The sequence below is a fragment of the Bufo gargarizans genome, chromosome 1 (genome assembly GCF_014858855.1).
Source record: "Bufo gargarizans isolate SCDJY-AF-19 chromosome 1, ASM1485885v1, whole genome shotgun sequence".
NCBI lineage: Eukaryota > Metazoa > Chordata > Amphibia > Anura > Bufonidae > Bufo > Bufo gargarizans.
Window position 1 is genome coordinate 549,619,968 of NC_058080.1, and position 19,333 is coordinate 549,639,300.

The window sequence follows — 19,333 nt, forward strand, 5'->3', positions numbered from 1 at the left end:
GATAGGTGGGACCGACACCTATATCACATTTCAGGAACCTAGCAATATGCCACAAAGGTAGAAAAGGGACAACCACTATAAAGTGGCATTTATCATATAGATAAAGTTACTACAAGGCACTGACTAATGTATTGTTAATACCCATATTGCCTCCTTTGCTGCCTTGATTCATTTTTCCATCACATTATACACAGCTCGTTTCGATGGTTACAACCACCCTGCAATCCAGCAGTGGTGGCCGTGCTTGCACGCTATAGGAAAAAGTGCTAGTCTATGCGTTCTCCCACCGTCCCGATCACCAGAGAGGGCAGAGCTTTTTTTCTCTAGTGTGCAAGCACGGCCACTGCTGCTGGATTGCAGGATGGTTGTAACCATGGAAACGAGCAGTGTATAATGTGATGGGAAAATAAATCAAACCAGAAAAGGGGGCAATATGGAGAATCACAATACTTTAGTAAGTGACTTGTATTAAAGGGGTTCTGCAGTTTGTTTAAACTGATGATCTATCCTCAGGATAGATCATCAGCATCTGATCGGCGGGGGTCCGACACCCGGGACCCCCACCGATTAGCTGTTTGAGAATGCAGCGGCGCTCAAGCAGCTCCGCGGCCTTCTCACTGTTTACCGCTGGCCCAGTGATGTCACGACTAGTATCAACTGGCCTGGGTGGGGGCTAAGCTCCATTCATTGAACAGAGCTTAGCCGCGCCCAGGCCAGTTGATACTAGTTGTGATGTCACTGGGCCAGCGGTAAACAGTGAGAAGGCCGATGCGCTGCTGGAGCACCGCTGCCTTCTCAAACAGCTGATCGTGGGGGTCCAGGATGTCGGACCCCCGCCGATCAGATGCTGATGATCTATCCACAGGATAGATCATTAGTTTAAACAAACTGCAGAACCCCTTTAACTTTCTCTACATGATAAATGCCATTTGCTGAAGTGTAACAACCCTCAAATTTCTCTAGAATACCAAATTCTAGACAAATAATATTACTGTGCTATGCAACACTGATATTCTGCATGTTTTTAACTGTAACATGTAAACAAAACCATCTAATCATACAGAAATTGTATATCACATAAATAAGGGCTTATTGAAAATAAATGTTCCTTAGGGGAATCCACATGGGGCGTGCAACCTGTGGATTTTCCTCCATGACATTGGGGGGCAGAAAATTCACAACATTGTACAGTAGTAATAAACAAAAAAATTCTGTGTGGAAATTGACATGCAGTATGTTGTGTGGAGGATAAATCAACTGCATGTTCATTCATGTTGCGGTTTTCTACCAGAGATTCCACTCTTTGTAAGGCTACTTTTACACTCACGTTTTGTGCGGACAGAACAGATCCGCTTGTATTACATAGCCAAGACAGATCCGTCTTGAAAACCATTGAAAGTCAATGGAGGACGGATCAATTTTCTATTGTGCCAGATTGTGTCAGTGAAAATGGATCCGTCCCCACTGACTTACATTATGTGCCAGGACGGATCCGTTTGGCTCAGTTTCATGCAGGCTGCAAGCAGCGTTTTGGTGTCTGTCTCCAAAGCGGAATGGAGACTGAACTGATGCATTCTGAGCGGATCCTTATCCATTCAGAATGCATTATAATGCAAGCTGATCCGTTTTGGACCGCTTGTGAGAGCCCTGAACGGATCTCACAAACGGAAAGCCAAAACTCCAGTGTAAAAGTAGACTACAACCTTCTCAAAATCCACAGCAAAATCTGCAACAATACTTGTATGCAACACAGAGTTTTCCTCTGCTTTTTACATCCCTTGTAGGCTACCTGCACACAATGCGGATTACGTACAATTTTTTTATGCAGATTCTCATGTGTAATACAGTATCAAGCAAAGTGTATGAGATTAGACAAATCTCACGTACACTTTGCTCTTTGATTCCGTCCAGAAATTGATCTGCCATGTGGATTTTGAAATCCGCAGCATGTCAATTCTTTGGGTGGTTCATTTGTGTGGATTTCATCTTTTAAACCCAAAGGTAAGATCTGTGGCAAAACCGCATCAAATCCACAAAAAAAAACAAAAAAAAAACACAATTGGCATGCATGTTAATGCACGTAAAATTCCTGACAGCCGGCAAGGGCGGACTGTGAACTTAAAGTGGCCCTGGAAAAAATACTCAAAGTGGTTCAGTTTTGTAGTTGGGCCCAAACTGATGTAAGGCTGGGCCAGCAATGCAGTACCACCCCAACAGAGCCAAATACCACAGTTCATCACAAAATACATCCCCAAAAACTTCCAATGGCCTGCAGTGAGGAGGGCTCAGGTGGCATTGACCCACCAGGAAATTTCCCTGTAAGATCTATGGCCAATCCCCCCCCTGACAGCTGGCGCCTATGTACAGGAATCTTTAACAGTTAATTTGCTATATACTTGTATTGAGTATATACCTTAGTACTGAAGATATAACCGTTTCATTTCAAGTACAAAACATAGAAAAGCACAGACAACGGGTTTTACATGGTTCAACATAACTGAGTAAGCGACAAGTAACACAGTCACATAAAAGAATGCACATAGGGTCAGCAAACAAATAAGGCATTAAGTAGACACAAGAAAATCATCACACTTAAAAAGGCATACGTGTTCATCTTACAGACTGTTACATTAAGGTTTTTTCCAGATTTTTTTTCCTTATTATTATTTTATTTGAAGGACATATCTATCTTATTGCACTAGGTTAAGAGTGTAATGTACTATATTGGTGACCAGAGCTGCCACTGACTTACCTCAGCCATGCCCTGCACAGGCGTTATTCACCAAGCTTTCACAATATCCAAAGGTCAGATGGTCCTACAATCAGTGCCCAAACTGGCACCATATTGAGCATAATGCTGCATAATGCAAGCTTACACAGTGTATTATTTGACCGACTTCCTCGCAAACGGAATCATTCTGCCCTCCTCAATCACTTTCAGTCTGACTAGTATGCGGTTCTGCTGTGACCGAGGTGACATTAACCATTTCTCAGTAAAATGAGGAAGATCAGGCATCTCACATAGTAGACAGAGAATGGATATTCTTACTCATTCACCAACAGTTCACCTCAACGCCACAGACACATTTCTATAAAGAAAAAGACACTTTGTAGACTTTCATCAGATGAGCCTACCGTATATAAAAGCTGGTTCCATACTGCATTTTGCAGTGTCAATTTGGACCAGGCTCCCAAAGCATCGGTCAGTTGTACCTATAGGCTCCCTTTTATCTGACAGAGGCCAAGAGGGTGCCTTTTCCACTTCTGTCTGGACAGAATACTACACTATATATTATTCTGCTGCTCTTGATTTTGTACAGACACTTCAATTTCAAACAATTGTGTATTTTTTTTATTTATATAATAGGAGCCTACAGGCACATATACTGCTACATGCCTAAGTAGTGACATCCGACAGAGGTATATGTGGGGAAATTCATGTGATGGACACTGCAAACCATGTTGGAATAGTCTACCTCAGGAGGTGGTCACAGCAGGAACAGTTGACGGCTTTAAAAAAGGCTTAAGGTACTTTCACACTAGCGTTCACATCTGCCAGATCTGAAAATCTTTTTTTCCCGGATCCATTAAGACTTATTCATTGAAATACCGGATCCGTCTTTGCGGTATTATCCGGAATAACGGATCCCGTCTGAAATTTTTTCAAAGCTAGAAAGAACTGCGCATGAGCAGACCGGAAAACCAGATCCGGCGATGCGGCAATTTCCGGAAATTAAGCAAGTGCGGTAGTGTTCCGGAATTTTGTCAAATACCGTACAAGGGACGTAATGGAAGACATCCTGATGCATACTGAACGGATGGCTTTCCATTCTGTATGTAAATTAGGCAGTTTGCAGCTCTTGGAGCACTGCTACATCCCTTGGCGCTCAGTACACTCCTAACGGATTCTTTAGTAATCAAGATTGTGGATCCGCAAAACACACATGCTGGCCGTGTGCGTTTCAATTTGTGGAACAGACAGCCCATTAAAGAAATGCCCATTTTCTTGTCCACAAAAAGAACAAGAAAAGGACATGTTCTATTTTTGTTGCGGGGCCGCGTAACAGAGCACAGAAAGGCGGCTCAGATGCGGACCCAAACAACAGTTGTGTGCCTGAGCCCTTAATGCGCTATATCCAGTCATTTAGAAAAATCATGCATTCACCTAGGAATACAAGATTTTGCTAATGTGCCATGTCCAATATGTAGGCATTCATTCAAAATAAGGTCTAAAAGAAATGACATCTCCGCAGCGCTGCAAGAGAAAAGAAAATATCAACTCTACCAGGCAATATGCAGGTTAATAGGGTTGATCAGACTACCTGCACGTTGGTGGGGGCTGTCGTACAGGAATTGCGCATTACTTTTTGTGTGAGTTTCTATGTGTTTCAGCACCAAAAATAGCATGTGTTACTAGCAGTTTTTGGTGCAGTCATGACGCAGTTCTGCAGCAAATCTCAAGCCAGCACTGAAAAGGGGTGAAATCCACACAAAAGACCCGTACAAAGAACTGACATGCTGTGGATTTCTTCACGTAAAAAGAAAAAAGATTTATTCAATCTCATACACTTTACTGGTACTTTATTATGCTACAGTTTTTCTGCACAAGAATCCCAGCTTAATCCGCAACATGTGCAAGTACCCTAATGCTTATGTAAATGTGTAGTTCTCACTCCCCTTACCCCTTTATATTGATGACTTATTCTCAGGACAGGTCATCAATATCAGATCTGCGGGGGTGCCGAGAGTTGCCCCCCCACCCGCCGATCAGAAATTGATGACCTTTCCTGAGGATCAGCTGTCTTCATTGTTTACCTGCTAACCATCGCAACCGCAGAGTTGAGCAGGTGTAGTTACAACTACCCCTTTCCATTCATATCAATGGGACGGCTCCTTTCTTTTCCAGTACTGGTGAATGCTACATCACTTTCAAACTAAGCAAAACTCAATAGTGTCCTCAACTGATCTCTGCATTGTCCACAACAATATGCTAATTTTCTATTCCGCTCATGCTATGGCTTTAATATGATTTACAGGTGTGCTGATTTAATGGTATTTCCTGCTATGCGGTTCCTCGCAGTATGCAGTACCTTGTAATCAGCCTGAAATAGGTCTCCAGAGAAGTTCCCTGGAGAACGGTAACAGAGCAGGATATTAAGCAAGGATAAAAAGAATTGAAAAGTTCTCGTCGGAATTTATGATTATCCATAAAGGGCCTAAGGGAACTGTACAGACAAGGTGAAACGGGAAGTGAAAGCAGACTTAAGAGAGGACATTTCAAATGCTCACTAAGGGAAAACTGTCAGCCAAATGGCTCCAAGCGAAACTAGATTTAATAATGGGAAATATTTGTTCTGCAGAGGACACAATGATCCCACAATAGCTTGTTTCAGGGAGTCTGCTGTATACATAAAACATCATAGTACATACTTAACATCTCAGTAACACTATCTTAGAACTAAAATTGAGGCTTTGCAAAATAGTACATCATGTGAACGAACTTTAGTGCTAATCCATGGTCCAAGCACTCATCACTATTTAGCAGACATTCAGCCAGTAAATATGAAATCCGGCCCTTTTAAAGGGAAGGCACAAATACAATGTTATACCAACTACTGTACAGAGTTCTACAGCTCACCAGTGGAATATGACATTTTGTGTGGATGCTTATAAAACGTTAATGGCTTGTAAAGGGGTTGTCCCATCACCAGTGGATTGCAGTAGGGGTAATTCTCATATCTATGTGCCCTCCAACTGGACCCTGAGAAGGGGGGGGGGGGGGGGGGGGGTTCTAACTGGAAAACCTATTTGAAGCCACTTATTAACTGCACTTCCACAAAGTCAGCCCTTCACAAATCTTTTACATAACAGCCAGTAGATATCTGTCATCAGCTATGAGGTCTAAGTTACATAATACATTCATCTCTGAAATGCAGTAATGATGCCTTCACCAGATCTTATCAGAGTATTGAGCATATCTGTTGTAGGAATATTAGTCCTACAAAGCATTTCTCATCAATCAGATGGAGCTGTCTACATATCTATTGCTGCAGTAGTAGGATAACAGAGTAAAGTCATTATGAAGTTTATTCTAAAACATGAACAGGTGCTAGGACTGTCCCTATGGGCCAATAATGCAAGGTAATAGCTTTAAAGGAGCTATTCCCACACGAGACTCCTGTTTTGGAGATAGATGTAGGTCCCAGAGGTGGGACCCGAATCCGAAGTCGATTCGCATAAAACTTAGTTTCAATAGCGCTCCGTACAGTATTAGAATGTATTGGCTCAGATGAGCCGAGACATCGCATAACTACTTCAGAAATTGATTTATACTGTAAAAAAACATTTCCTGGACTCGGGTTCTGTTCCAAGTGGTACCTTGGAACTGAATCAGAGTTTGGGAAATGTTTTTTTTTTTTTTTTTTTTTTTTTTTTTTTTTTTTTTACACAGTATAAGGCCTCATACACACAGCCATTGTTTTGGTCTGCATCCGAGCCGCCGAGCTGTTTTGGCGGCTCGGATGCGGACCCATTCACTTCAATGGGGCCGCAAAAGGTGCGGACAGGACTCCGTGTGCTGTTCGCATCTGTTGCTCCGTTCCGTGGCCCCGCAAAAAAAAAAATAACATGTCCTATTCTTGTCCGCGCTTAGGCATTTATATTGAAGTCTGGCTGTCTGTGCCATTCCGAAAATTGTGGAACGCGCACGGACGCCATCTGTGTTTTGCAGATCCGCGATTTGCGGACCGCAAAACACACCAGGGTCGTCTGCATGAGGTCTAAATCAATTTCTGAAGTTATTATGCGAAGTCTCGCGAGACTTTGCAAAGTAATAAGTTTGGCTCATCGGAGCCAATACATTTTAATACTGTACGGAGCGCTTGCTCCGTATAGTGTTGAAACAAAGTTTGATGCGAATAGACTTCGGATGTTTCATCCGAAGTCGATTTGCTCATCCCTATTTATGACAAGTATATAAAGAGGGAACCTCCCTTTAATTTCAGAGTTCTTACTGTAGCTCCATGTAAAACTTGAACTGAGTTATCAGGAACCAGATTAGAAACACATAGCAATCGATGTATGTTTAATCTCTCCTTTGTTAAAGATGTAAAATGGAACATAGCCAGATAGTTTCTTCATCTCTGCACTGAATGCGCTGCTCGGGGGTCTTCATCACAGACTCTGTCAAAAACACCAGAGAGAAAAGTCTTCCAAAGAAAGAGGACTCTGGAATGGAAACCAGACCCCATTATAGTCAATGTAATATGTTTAGCTATGTCCTATAACAGGGCAGAACAACGGAAATAAATAGCCCAAGTGTGAAAGAGCCTGAGAGTCTTGTAGGTCTGATACCTTTTAATAGCTAAAAATAAAAGCAATGATTTTACTTAGCGAGCCTTCGAGACAACTTAGGCATGGTATAGCAGTGTCTGAGCTCATATACACCTCTAAGTAGAGCTGCGGGGGCGATAATGGTTTAAAAAAAAAAAAGTTCTGCCATCGTTTTTTGTACATTAAATTTGTCGATGTTCACTGTGTGGCATAACTAGCATGTTACTTTTATTTAGTTTTTTGCACAATAGCACACATCATGTAAAAACTATTTTTATATTGACACATTCTAACAGCCATATTTCTGCCAGCGTAGCCTTATACGGGCTTGCTTTTTGTGCGGCAAAATTAGGTTTTTATTTACCACTGTGGGATACATGGGACTTATTGATTGAAATGCAATTATTTTTGGGAGACAATCGGAAAGACAAATCTATTATTTTTTTTACTCATGGGGTGGTTTAAATAACGATATCTTTAATATAAGGGTTGTGGAGTACACAGCAATACAGTAGATGTTTGCATTGTTTTTTTTTTTTACCTGTTTAAAAAAGCCACTTTTTTAAAACTTTATTAATAGTTTTTTTTTTTTTACTCACTGACAGACATGGCTTTTATAATGCACTGGTATACATTGTATATCAATGCATTACAGCCTATCACTGTACCAGTGACAGGCTGTCTGTTAGGCTGTGTCTGTGGCACAGTGTAATAGACATACAGTTAAAGAAGGCCTGGGGGCCTTTGCTAGGCCCCCGGGTGCCATGGCAACTCTAAGATCCCCATGATTACATTGCTTCCTTTTTTGCTGAACAAGCTGTACTTTCTAATGGCAGTTTAATATTCCATATATTGTATGGAGAATATGAAAAAAATTTATGGTATGGAACTGGGAAAAAAAAGCAACTTCTTCATTGTTTTACATGTTTCGTTTTTACAGCATTCACTTTGTGGTATGATTACAGCATTCATATAATTTTAGTTGTTTACTAGTTTTAAGGCTGCTTTCACACTAGCGTTCGGTATTCCGTTCGTGAGCTCCGTTTGAAGGAGCTCACGAGCGGACCCGAACGCAGCCGTCCACCCCTGATGCAGTCTGAATGGAGCGGATCCGCTCAGACTGCATCAGTCTGGTGGCGTTCAGCCTCCGCTCCGCTCGCCTCCGCACGGACAGGCGGACAGCTGAACGCTGCTTGCAGCGTTCGGGTGTCCGCCTGGCCGTGCGGAGGCGTGCGGATCCGTCCAGACTTACAATGTAAGTCAATGGGGACGGATCCGTTTGAAGATGCCACAATGTGGCTCAATCTTCAAGCGGATCCGTCCCCCATTGACTTTACATTGAAAGTCTGGACGGATCCGTCCCAGGCTATTTCCACACTTAGCTTTTTTTTGCTAAAATAATGCAGACGGATCCGTACTGAACGGAGCCTCCGTCTGCATTATTATGGGCGGATCCGTTCTGAACGGATCCGCCCGAACGCTAGTGTGAAAGTAGCCTAAGCAAATACAAATCTTAAAAAAATAAAAAAATCCTTTGCATCGCCATATTCTGACACCTATATTATTTTTTTTATACCTCTGTTTACAAAGTTGTGCGAGGGCGATTTTATAGCTACCACTTTGGATATGCATGACTTTTTTTTGATTACTTTGATTGACTGGTTGAGGCAGCGAAAATATCATCATGCCTGGCCCTGTCAATCATAGTGCTGAAGACGCGGCCGTTGCAGAGAAAGCAGATCCTGTAGGTGTAACAGCAACGCCCCCGTTGCTCAATACAGGAACATTTGCAAAAATTCAAACTTCATTTTTCATATCTGAACATGGGACCAACACAGATGCCTTTAGCAGTCAAGCACACATGTAAAAGGCCAGCCAGCTTCATAGGTACAAATCTGCTGACAGATGCCCTTTAGCCTCCCCCTCATACAAGCCTTAAATGAGAGTAATCATGCTGAGCACGCATGTTCATTTGAATTTATAAACCAATGATACAAGCTTTCATTTTCCATTGCTGTAAATAATATCCCTAGTGAACACGATTCCAGGTAGCTGCTAGGAAATCACATTGAGAATTCTGGTAAAATGCTGATTAATTCTAGGTAACTCCAGTCAAAACAGAAGAATGAGAAATTCATGATAACGCAGCATGAAAAGTCTAGACTGGGGATTGTTGTGATGAGATCTCCATAGAGCCTAAAGTGCAAGCACAAGTAATAAATAAGACTTTACTCAGGAGCTGTGAAATATCCCTTTCAAAATATCATCATAAGCAACAAGTACATCACCCATTGCCCTGGTCTTCATACGTTTACATTTATCCATTTTCAGAAGAAAGACCCCCTCAAGTCTATGGCACAGACTCTGGTGAGAGTCCTCTAGCAGAGCAGGGGTTACAGCGCTATTTGTTAGGCAGGATGAGCGTTGCCAAACTGATTGTAGCAGGAGCATGCAGAGCGCGAGGCGTGTAAGCTCTACGGGTTGTTTACTGCCTGAACGGCTAATGTTGCAGTGCTTCCCACTGCTCGCCTCTGTATTGATCGGTATAAGCAGCGTGCTACAAAGGTCAATAAAGAAGAGAATTTCTCTATTACCGCAGTGTTTCATGAAAGTGATGATTACTATAGACATAACATGTCTTCCAAGCAAAATCAGATAATGGCCAAGGGGAGGGGAGATGGCAAGAGAAAAAAAAAAGAAAAAGAACAGAATAGTAAAGGTACAGTAAATCCTCGAGAAACACATTCAAAGTTCTCAAAACTATTTAGAGTGGATAACTAGGAAATCTTTACTTCAGTAAAGAGAAGCGAAGTTCTCGTTCTTCTGTACCCCGTTTATGTTTCTCCAATATGTTGTCATGTAAAAATGTTTAAAACATTTAAAAATATTTCACATATTAAAACCCACCTCCACAAAGCCATCTGCGATTGTCCATATAAGGCCTGGGCTACGGTGCAACTTTTTGCAGCTCTACTGACTGATTTTACCTGCTGAGTGACGGCGCAGTCGACAAGATTGTATACAGCCTAATGTATCCCTATGGGCTGCAGCTGTGGCTCCAAAGATAAATCAATCAATAGCACTACAAAAAGTCACAGTGTAGCCAAGGCCTAAGGCCCCTTTCACACGGGCGAGTATTCTGCGCGGATGCGCGAGTTGAACGCATTGCACCCGCACTGAATCCCGACCCATTAATTTCTATGGGGCTGTTCACATGAGCGGTGATTTTCATGCATCACTTATGCGTTGCGTGAAAATCGCAGCATGCTCTATTTTGTGCGTTTTTCACATAACGCAGGCCCCATAAAAAATTAATGGGGTTGCGTGAAAATCGCAAGCATCCGCAAGCAAGTGCGGATGCGGTGCGATTTTCACGCACGGTTGCTAGGAGACGATCGGGATGGAGACCGGATCATTATTATTTTCCATTATAACATGGTTATAAGGGAAAATAATAGCATTCTGAATACAGAATGCATAGAAAAATAGCGCTGGAGGGGTTAAAAAAAAAAGATTTTTTTTTTTTTAACTCACCTTAGTCCACTTGATCATGAAGCCGGCATCTCCTCCTGTCTTCATCTTAGCTGTGTGGAGGAACAGGACCTGTGGTGACGTCACTCTGTTCATCACATGATCCATTACCATAGTAAAAGATCATGTGATGGGTCATGTGATGACCGGAGTGACGTCACCACAGGTCCTGTTCCTCCACACAGCTAAGATGAAGACAGAAGGAGATGCCGGCTTCGCGATCAAGTAGACTAAGGTGAGTTAAATTATTATTATTTTTTTTCTTAACCCCTCCAGCGCTATTGTACTATGCATTCTATATTCAGAATGCTATTATTTTCCCTTATAACCATGTTATAAGGGAAAATAATACAATCTACAGAACACCGATCCCAAGCCCGAACTTCTGTGAAGAAGTTTGGGTACCAAAGATGCGCGATTTTTCACACGCAAGTACAAAACGCATTACAATGCTTTGCACTCGCGCTGAAAAATCGTGCATGTTCCCGCAACGCACCCGCAGATTTTCCCGCAACGCCCGTGTGAAAGAGGCCTAAGGGTATGACCACACCTCAGTCATGACACGGTTGAGATGCAGACATACTGCAGTTGAGCACCCTGTGAACATATGAGCTATGTAGTTCTAACTAGTTTAATTAGAGCACATTGTGGCTTATGCAGCGCGCCCACATCACAAACATGTTGTGCGGTTATACCCTAAGGGTACTGCCAACTGTTTATGTTTAATGCAGTTGTTTGGCCAAAATCAAGAGAGGATTAAAAAAATAAGAGAAGTATTATCTGGCCTTAATACATTCTCTGTAATTATGATCCACACCTGATTTTGGCTTTAAAAAAAACTGAGTAAAAAAACGGAACGCAAGGACGCTTTAATGCAGGCAGCGTTCGGTCAGTGTTTGATCAGTGGTTTCCATCAGGAATTGTGACCCAAAACCAGGAGTAAAGCCTACACAGCAGATAAGAATGGTACACATGCTGCGAGTTTATCGCATTGAACTCGCTTACATGTCAGGTCTTACACTGCCCATAGGTCGAGCAGATTATCGCAAACAGGCATTCGTACTAACACTCGTTAGCGGTATTCTGCCAGTGTAAAGGTGCTGCTGATGACCCGACAAATAAGCAAAATACTCGTTCATGGTGTAAAGGGATTGTTAGTGCAGTCACCTAAATCATTGTTTGCTGGCAAACAATGATTTTGTATGGGGATGAGCAACGGCATTAACGATCACTCCTCCCCATACATACCATAAATTGTTCCCCACAAGAAACTGCAGAGAGGGTTGTAAAGTAAGCTTTAGAGTACTTGCAGTAAGCTATATCTTGTGCTTCTGAAAGCCTAGACTCCTAAAGCGTTTAATGCAGCCATTTGGATTATCCAGATTTTAGTCCTATGTATCCCACAGGTTCCCACAAATCTGATGAGTTGCAAGCACACCTAGTCAAACAGTGCAATCAAATCCTTTATGGAAGGGTATATAAGAAAAGCAGAACAGAGGTCTTCATAACAGACTAAGGTATCGTCGTATTAGATAAATTGAGCCTGTAAACCTACTCTATAGCACAGATTATGTGGAAAAGATATGTGGAAATAGTTTTGACTGACAGATGCAGTGGTCTTTTATTTCTGGCCTACCTGACAAACACACCTGAGATATTCTCGGCACTCCCCTGCTTTTGTGAAAGAATTGCTGCACCAGCTTGGACAACTGCCATTTATATGGATGATTTCAATCTCATAAGGCTCTTGAATGACATGAAGGAATATTTTTGAGTGATTCAATAAACTGTGGTGCTGATGTGAATGCCTCATCTGTATTATTAGTTCATTGCAAATACATGGCTATATAGTGTCAAATCCGCTAAGGCTACTTTCACACTCGCGTTTGGTGCGGATCCGCAATGGATCTGCACAGACGGATCCATTCAGATAGGATCCGTTTGTATTATCTTTTACATAGCCAAGACGGATTCGTCTTGAACACCATTGAAAGTCAATGGAGGACGGATCCGTTTTCTATTATGCCAGATTGCGTCATAGAAAATGGATCCATCCCCATTGACTTACATTGTGTGTCAGAACGGATCCGTTTGGCTCAGTTTCGTCAGACGGACACCAAAACACTGCAAGCAGCATTTTGGTGTCCGCCTCCAGAGCGGAATGGAGACTGATTGGAGGCAAACTGATGCATTCTGAGCGGATCCTTTTCCATTCAGAATGCATTCGAATGCAGACTGATCTGTTTTGGACCGCTTCTGAGAGCCTTGAATGGATCTCACAAACGGAAAGACAAAATGCCAGTGTGAAAGTAGCCTAAACTATATGCGGTTAACATTTATGTAAATACATACTATAGAAACTATGGCCCCGATTTATCAAGACCAGTGTGTTCTGCGTCCATCCTGATGGATTTAAAGGAAATGTGTCACCAAAAATATTTTATCTGCCAGTTAAAACCAGATAGTAGCACATATCCATTTTTATTAAATTGATTTTATTTTCTGATTGCAGATTTTTTTTAAATTCCATTTCATGAACGTGATTATGGGGGCGGCCATCTTAGCTGAGCTGTTCTGAACAGCATTTACAAAACATTTAAAAATTGCTTTATGGCCCCATGGGCCATAGAGACAATGGTCAGGAACGGACCCTATTGACTTCTATAGGAAAGTTTTCCAGGCATGCCCTGTGACCTGTGCAGAGGTCATTGTACAAGGGAAGAAGAGATAAGCTTTGCCAATCACCCACCTGTCTCGTCTATACACAGAGGTGATATCTCATCCTCATTATAGGCAGGTTTACAATGCTGTATAACAGCAGTTAAGTGATCGGTACAGAAGTGGCACCTATTTATTAGGCTTAGTGGCCAGTGTGAAAACTGCAGGATTTAATGTCTTTTGTTTAAATATAGACAGTACCGTGGAAAATTTTAAACATAAAAAATTATTTAAAAATATGTTAAACATAAAAATGCGATTTAAGCAATTGGTCATTTTCAAGTGACACATTCCCTTTAAAAGGGGTGCTCCGAGAATTATTTAAAATGCCCACCAGTAACCTGTATTAGAATGTGAGCAGGAGTGTTTGCCTCCATTCACTACACACTACTCTTTGGCACTTGCATATACTACATATTGGTGTATTTTTCTGTCATATCATATGCAGGGTAGTGAGGCCATGTTCCCTCACCGTCCTAGGCAGCTCTACAAGTGGAAGCAACCGTCCTGCTCCTATTCCAGGACAGGTTTCTGGCAGCCATTTTCATAATTCTTGGACCACCCCTATAATTTATGATGAGATACTGACCTAGTCATAAATTAAATGCCAAATCCGGCAGTCCGTGCACCAGACTGAAATATATGTCAGCTCATACCTGGCCTAGGTTTCAGTCATCATTGAAGCCAGTTTGTAGTATAAATCATAATACAACATGAGCCCTCCTTTTCGGAAAGGTGAGAGTGGCATAAAAAAGCCAACCATGACTTTATCTAGGCCACGATGGCATTTAAAATGTCATAAAACTGTTTTGTAATATGTCACAAAATCCAGGTGTAGTGGGATGATAAATTTACCTCTATGTATTACTATGTATAACTAATTAACTATATGCAATGAACAGCCACAGCTGTGTATTTCTATTAAATTAAAAGACTGCTATTACTGAATATGACTATTCACTTCATACCTGTCTGATGTTATAAAAGTTGAGGGGATTTACAGGATTAGTGAAACATGGCTGCGTCCAAAAATATAACACCACATCTATCCACAGGTTGTGTGCCAGATTCACCCTCAATGGAAGAGAGCTACAACACACAGACATATTCTAATCCGGTACATCTTTCATTTCTGAGGAAAACTGTGGGGTTTTTAGATGTATTATGCCTGGCAACCTTACTTTTAAGGTTATGGATGGCAGTAAGTCAAGAGAATAAAAAAATAAAAAATAAATAAAAGTAAGGACGAAACCAAAAGCTTTCTTAATCCAGCAGCTGTAACGTCCCATGCTGATGACTCCAAGTCATCTTTTCACAGGTTATAAAAACAAGATGCTTTTACTTTACGGTCAATTGCTTCTGTAAAGAGAGTTGTATTGACTAGCTTTGCACTCCAGCATTGGCACCTGACAAGATTTTTTTGTGTGCCAGGAACTTGACCTAATAAGCGCACAGTTTGGAAGAAAACTTGCACTGTTCAGCAGCAATACATTGTTTTTGATTAATTCCTATGAAAACAGAAGAATAAAAAAAAAAAAAAAAATGGTATACAAAGACTATAGTGTAAAAAAAATATATATATAACCAAAGTTTATAATCATTCACATAAGATAAACATTCACTAAGATAAAAGATCTATTTCATGGGTATCTGTTTGGAGAGTTGAGTAATGCCAACATCAGGCAAAGTTCTGAGGGAAATGAACACAGAAGCCATTTTCTAATAAAAAATAAAGTAATACTGTAATGGTGCCATGTAGCTGAAGGAAGTAATACTGTAATGGTGCCAGGTAGCTGTGTAAGGCATGTAAGGGCTATAAACATTAACAGTGTCAAGACGATTATTATCAGGCTATAAAACAGAACAGCAAAAAGAAGTCAACTGAGAGCAAAATCGCTTTAAGTAACCTGTAGTGATCTCTAGAATCTACATGGGTTTCTACCACTTGCTTTGCACCCATTTCGTTTTCAGACACTAGCGATCCGCTAGTGTCTGATGTACAATACAAGCTAAGTATTATCTTATTCTGTTCAGCCGTTTTGTTTAAAAAAGCACTTTTATATTTATGCAAATGAGCCTCTAGGTGCTATGTGGGTGTCTTTCCAGCACCTAGAGGCTCCGTCTACCTTCCTAAACTGCCGCCCAGCTCGTCGCTCCAGACCGCCCATCTCCTAGTGAATTCGATCCTCCCCCTGCTTCTGGCGTCTGAAATCTCGCGCCTGCGCCGTCCGTCTCTGCATTCGGCGGCATTCGGCGCAGTGGAAATGTCTGACCGCTCCCTGCGCCGAATGCAGAGACGGATGGCGCAGGCGCGAGATTTCAGACGCCAGAAGCAGGGGGAGGATCGAATTCACTAGGAGATGGGCGTTCTGGAGCGACGAGCTGGGCGGCAGTTTAGGAAGGTAGACGGAGCCTCTAGGTGCTGGAAAGACACCCACATAGCACCTAGAGGCTCATTTGCATAAATATAAAAGTGCTTTTTTAAACAAAACGGCTGAACAGAATAAGATAATACTTAGCTTGTATTGTACATCAGACACTAGCGGATCGCTAGTGTCTGAAAACGAAATGGGTGCAAAGCAAGTGGTAGAAACCCTTTAATAGAAAGGCCATACATAAGGCATAAGCAGTACAATGTATTATAGAAGCGGTCAGAAGATCGCAAGTCAAAGTCCCCTTGTGGGACTAGTAAATTGTAAAAAATAAATTTAAAAAATTGCCATAATAGTTTTTTTTTTGCTCATTTGCCATAAAAACAAAACATAAAAACGGGACAAAAATCAATAAAAAAGTATTATGTGCCCCAAAATGATACCAATGAAAACTACAAGTCGGCCTAAAAATCAAGCCCTAGCACAGTTCCGTAGAACGAAAAATAAAAAAGTTATGGATCATACGATGCAAAAGTCTTTTTTTTTCTTTTTAAAGCGGTTTTATTGTGCAAAAGTATTAAAACTTAAAAAGAAAAAGTATGTACTTGGTATAGCTGTAATTGCACTGAACAAAGAATACAATATTCCTGTTATTTATGCTAAAAAAATAGTTTTGCAATTTAGCTACTTTTCCCATCCCCCAAAAATAATTAATAAAAGTTAAGTTAATCAGTAAATTATGTTTATCCCAAAATGGTGCCATTAAAAACTACAACTTGTCTTGCAAAAAACATTTCTCATACGGCCATATTGATGGAAAAAAAAAGTTATAGCTCTTGGAATGTGAAGATGAAAAAAGAAATTGATTGGTCATTATAGGGGTATATCCTGTCATATATATTGACCTATTGTCTGGATATGTCATCAATATCAGATCGACACCCCTGCAGATCAGCTGTTTGAAGAGGAGGAGGCGCTTCATGCAAGCACTGCTTCCTGTTCATTACACTCCGCACTGTTTCCTCTGGAGCGGTGGCGTAGTGTAATTACAATTACTTTCTCCACTCAAAAGAATGGAGTGAATAATTGCCAATACAGTGCACTGCCGAAACTTCCAAGACGACGGGCAGTGTAATGAACAGGAAGCAGCACTCGCATGGAGTGCCTCCTCCTCTTCAAACAGCTCATTGGCTGGGGTGCCGGGTGTTGGACCCCGCTGATCTGATATTGATGACCTGCCTTGACAATAGGTCATCACACAAGTCCTTTAATGACCAAGCAATTTCTTTACAGGCTGGTCAGTAAGTGGTTAAAAAGCACTCCCACAAAAATTTTTACTCCCTGTCTCATTAGAAAGGTAGATGATGTAAATTGTTGTGAAGGTAATCTTATTACCGGTGACTTTATTTGTAAGTTATCCACTCCCTTCTGATCCTTAGCTGTGCTATGTGATGGCCCCGTTGACTTTCCAACTGACACATTTATCAAGACTGGTGTTCCCATACCCCAGTCTTGATCCCTGTGCGCTGGAGTGAGATTACCCTAATTTGTTAAGAGGAAAACTCAGTGTACCAGAAACTTAAAGTGTAACTGTTTATATATATATATATATATTTTTTTTTTTTTTTTTGCTGGTTTATTAGAGATGGGCATGTATACCAGAGTTAGTCTGTCAATTGCCAAAAGATCTGCAACTACCTTATAATACCAGCTTTCATTCATGTCCTCTTAAAAGACAGTTGCTAGGGCTTGTCTGTCTCCAGCTTAGTGTAAGCAGCGGGACAGAGGGGCGGTCCCCCACACAGATCCCTTGTAATAAATGCCTATTCTTGTCCGCAAATGTGAAAAAAGTAGGACATGCACAATTTATTTTGCTGAAGGGAAACACGGACAACAGACGCGGAACACAAACGGATGAACTATCAGCATTTTTTTGCTGACCCATTGAAATGAATGGGTCCCCATCCTAGCCGCAAAAAAAACTAAAAAAAACGGAACGGAGGCAGAGGTCGTGTGCATGAGGCCTAAGTAAGGCTACTTTCACATCTGCGTTTTTCAATTCCGCTATTGAGACCAGTCATAGGATCTCAATAGCGGAAGAAAACGCTTCAGTTTTGTCCCCATTCATTGTCAATGGGGACAAAACTGAACTGGACGAAACAGAATGCACCAAAATGCATTTTGTTTGGTTGCATCCCCCCGCAATATGGTGCGGAGCAAGACGGATCTGTCCTGACACACAATGTAAGTCAATGGGGATGGATCCGTTTTATCTGACACAATAGAAAACGGATCCGTCATGGCTATAGAATACATAATACAACCGGATCCGTTCATGACAGATGCACGAGGTTGTATTATTGTAATGGAAGCGTTTTTGCAGATCCATGACGGATACGCAAAAAACGCTAATGTGACAGTAGCCTAATCCAATCTGATTGGCTGGCAGGACGCTTCTGGCTACAGCAAGTGTGTATGGGAAGTGAGGGAAGGCGGTTTTGGCCTCAGAGAACTGGCAAAGAAGTCATCTTGAGAATATCCTCATATTGTAGGGGTTAAAACATTATGCATAACTCTGCTACAGCAGCAGTAACACATAGTAAAATATTATTATATTTTTTTATGAAAACATGACAGTTACACTTTAGGCCTACATTACCCGGGAGCTGCCATAGATTTGAGCAATAACTTATGCCATTTTTGGGTGCAAGTTGTAGTAAATCTGGCAGGTGGTGGAAAGCCCCTTCCCCTCCTGCTAAGCCCCGACCCCTTTCCCACTACTTCAGAAAAGTAGCGAGAAGCTGTAAAAGTATGCCATAATTTACAATAGTGGCATAAGAACGTGGACAGAAGTCGGGTTCTCTATTAATTCCTGTGAGACTGACATTAATTGATGAACTGACTTTCTATCCACACATAAGGCGCTGTGTCAGTTTAAGGCCCCTTACACACGAGTAAGTTTTCCATGCGGGTGCAATGCGTGACGTGAACGCATAGCACCCGCACTGAATCCTGACCCATTCATTTCAATGGGTCTGTGTACATGAGCATTTTTTTCACGCATCAATTCTGCGTTGCGTGAAAAACTAAGCATGTTCTATATTCTGCGTTTTTCATGCAGTCCTGGCCCCATGGAAATGAATGGGGCTTCAGTGAAAAACGCATTGCATCTGGAAGCAAGTGCGGATGCGATGCGTTTTTCACTGATGATTGCTAAGAGATGTTGTTTGTAAACCTTCCGTTTTTTATCACGAGCGTGAAAAACGCATCAAATCGCATCTCACCCGAGCGGAAAAAAAGACAAAGCGGTGCGAGTTTCACTGAATGCACCCGGAGCCAATCCGTCATGCTCGTGTGAAAGAGGCTTAAGAGTCAGAGGG

The 19,333-nt window shown here is 41.6% G+C and overlaps 1 protein-coding gene across 15 annotated transcripts in view; it reads right to left on the minus strand.

Moving 5' to 3' along the window:
- The window catches only part of FBRSL1 (fibrosin like 1), a 545,433-nt gene that overhangs the window by 160,002 nt on the left and 366,098 nt on the right, over window positions 1–19,333 (minus strand). Inside the window, exon 1 of one of the 15 annotated variants that reach the window (XM_044275615.1) lies at window positions 2,753–2,776. The exons of the other annotated variants lie outside the window; for them this stretch is intronic. Coding sequence (XP_044131550.1) covers window positions 2,753–2,761 — 9 coding nt within the window. The 5' untranslated portion in view covers window positions 2,762–2,776. Of the gene's footprint in view, window positions 1–2,752; window positions 2,777–19,333 lie in introns of those variants that run through there. 15 annotated transcript variants of the gene reach the window in all.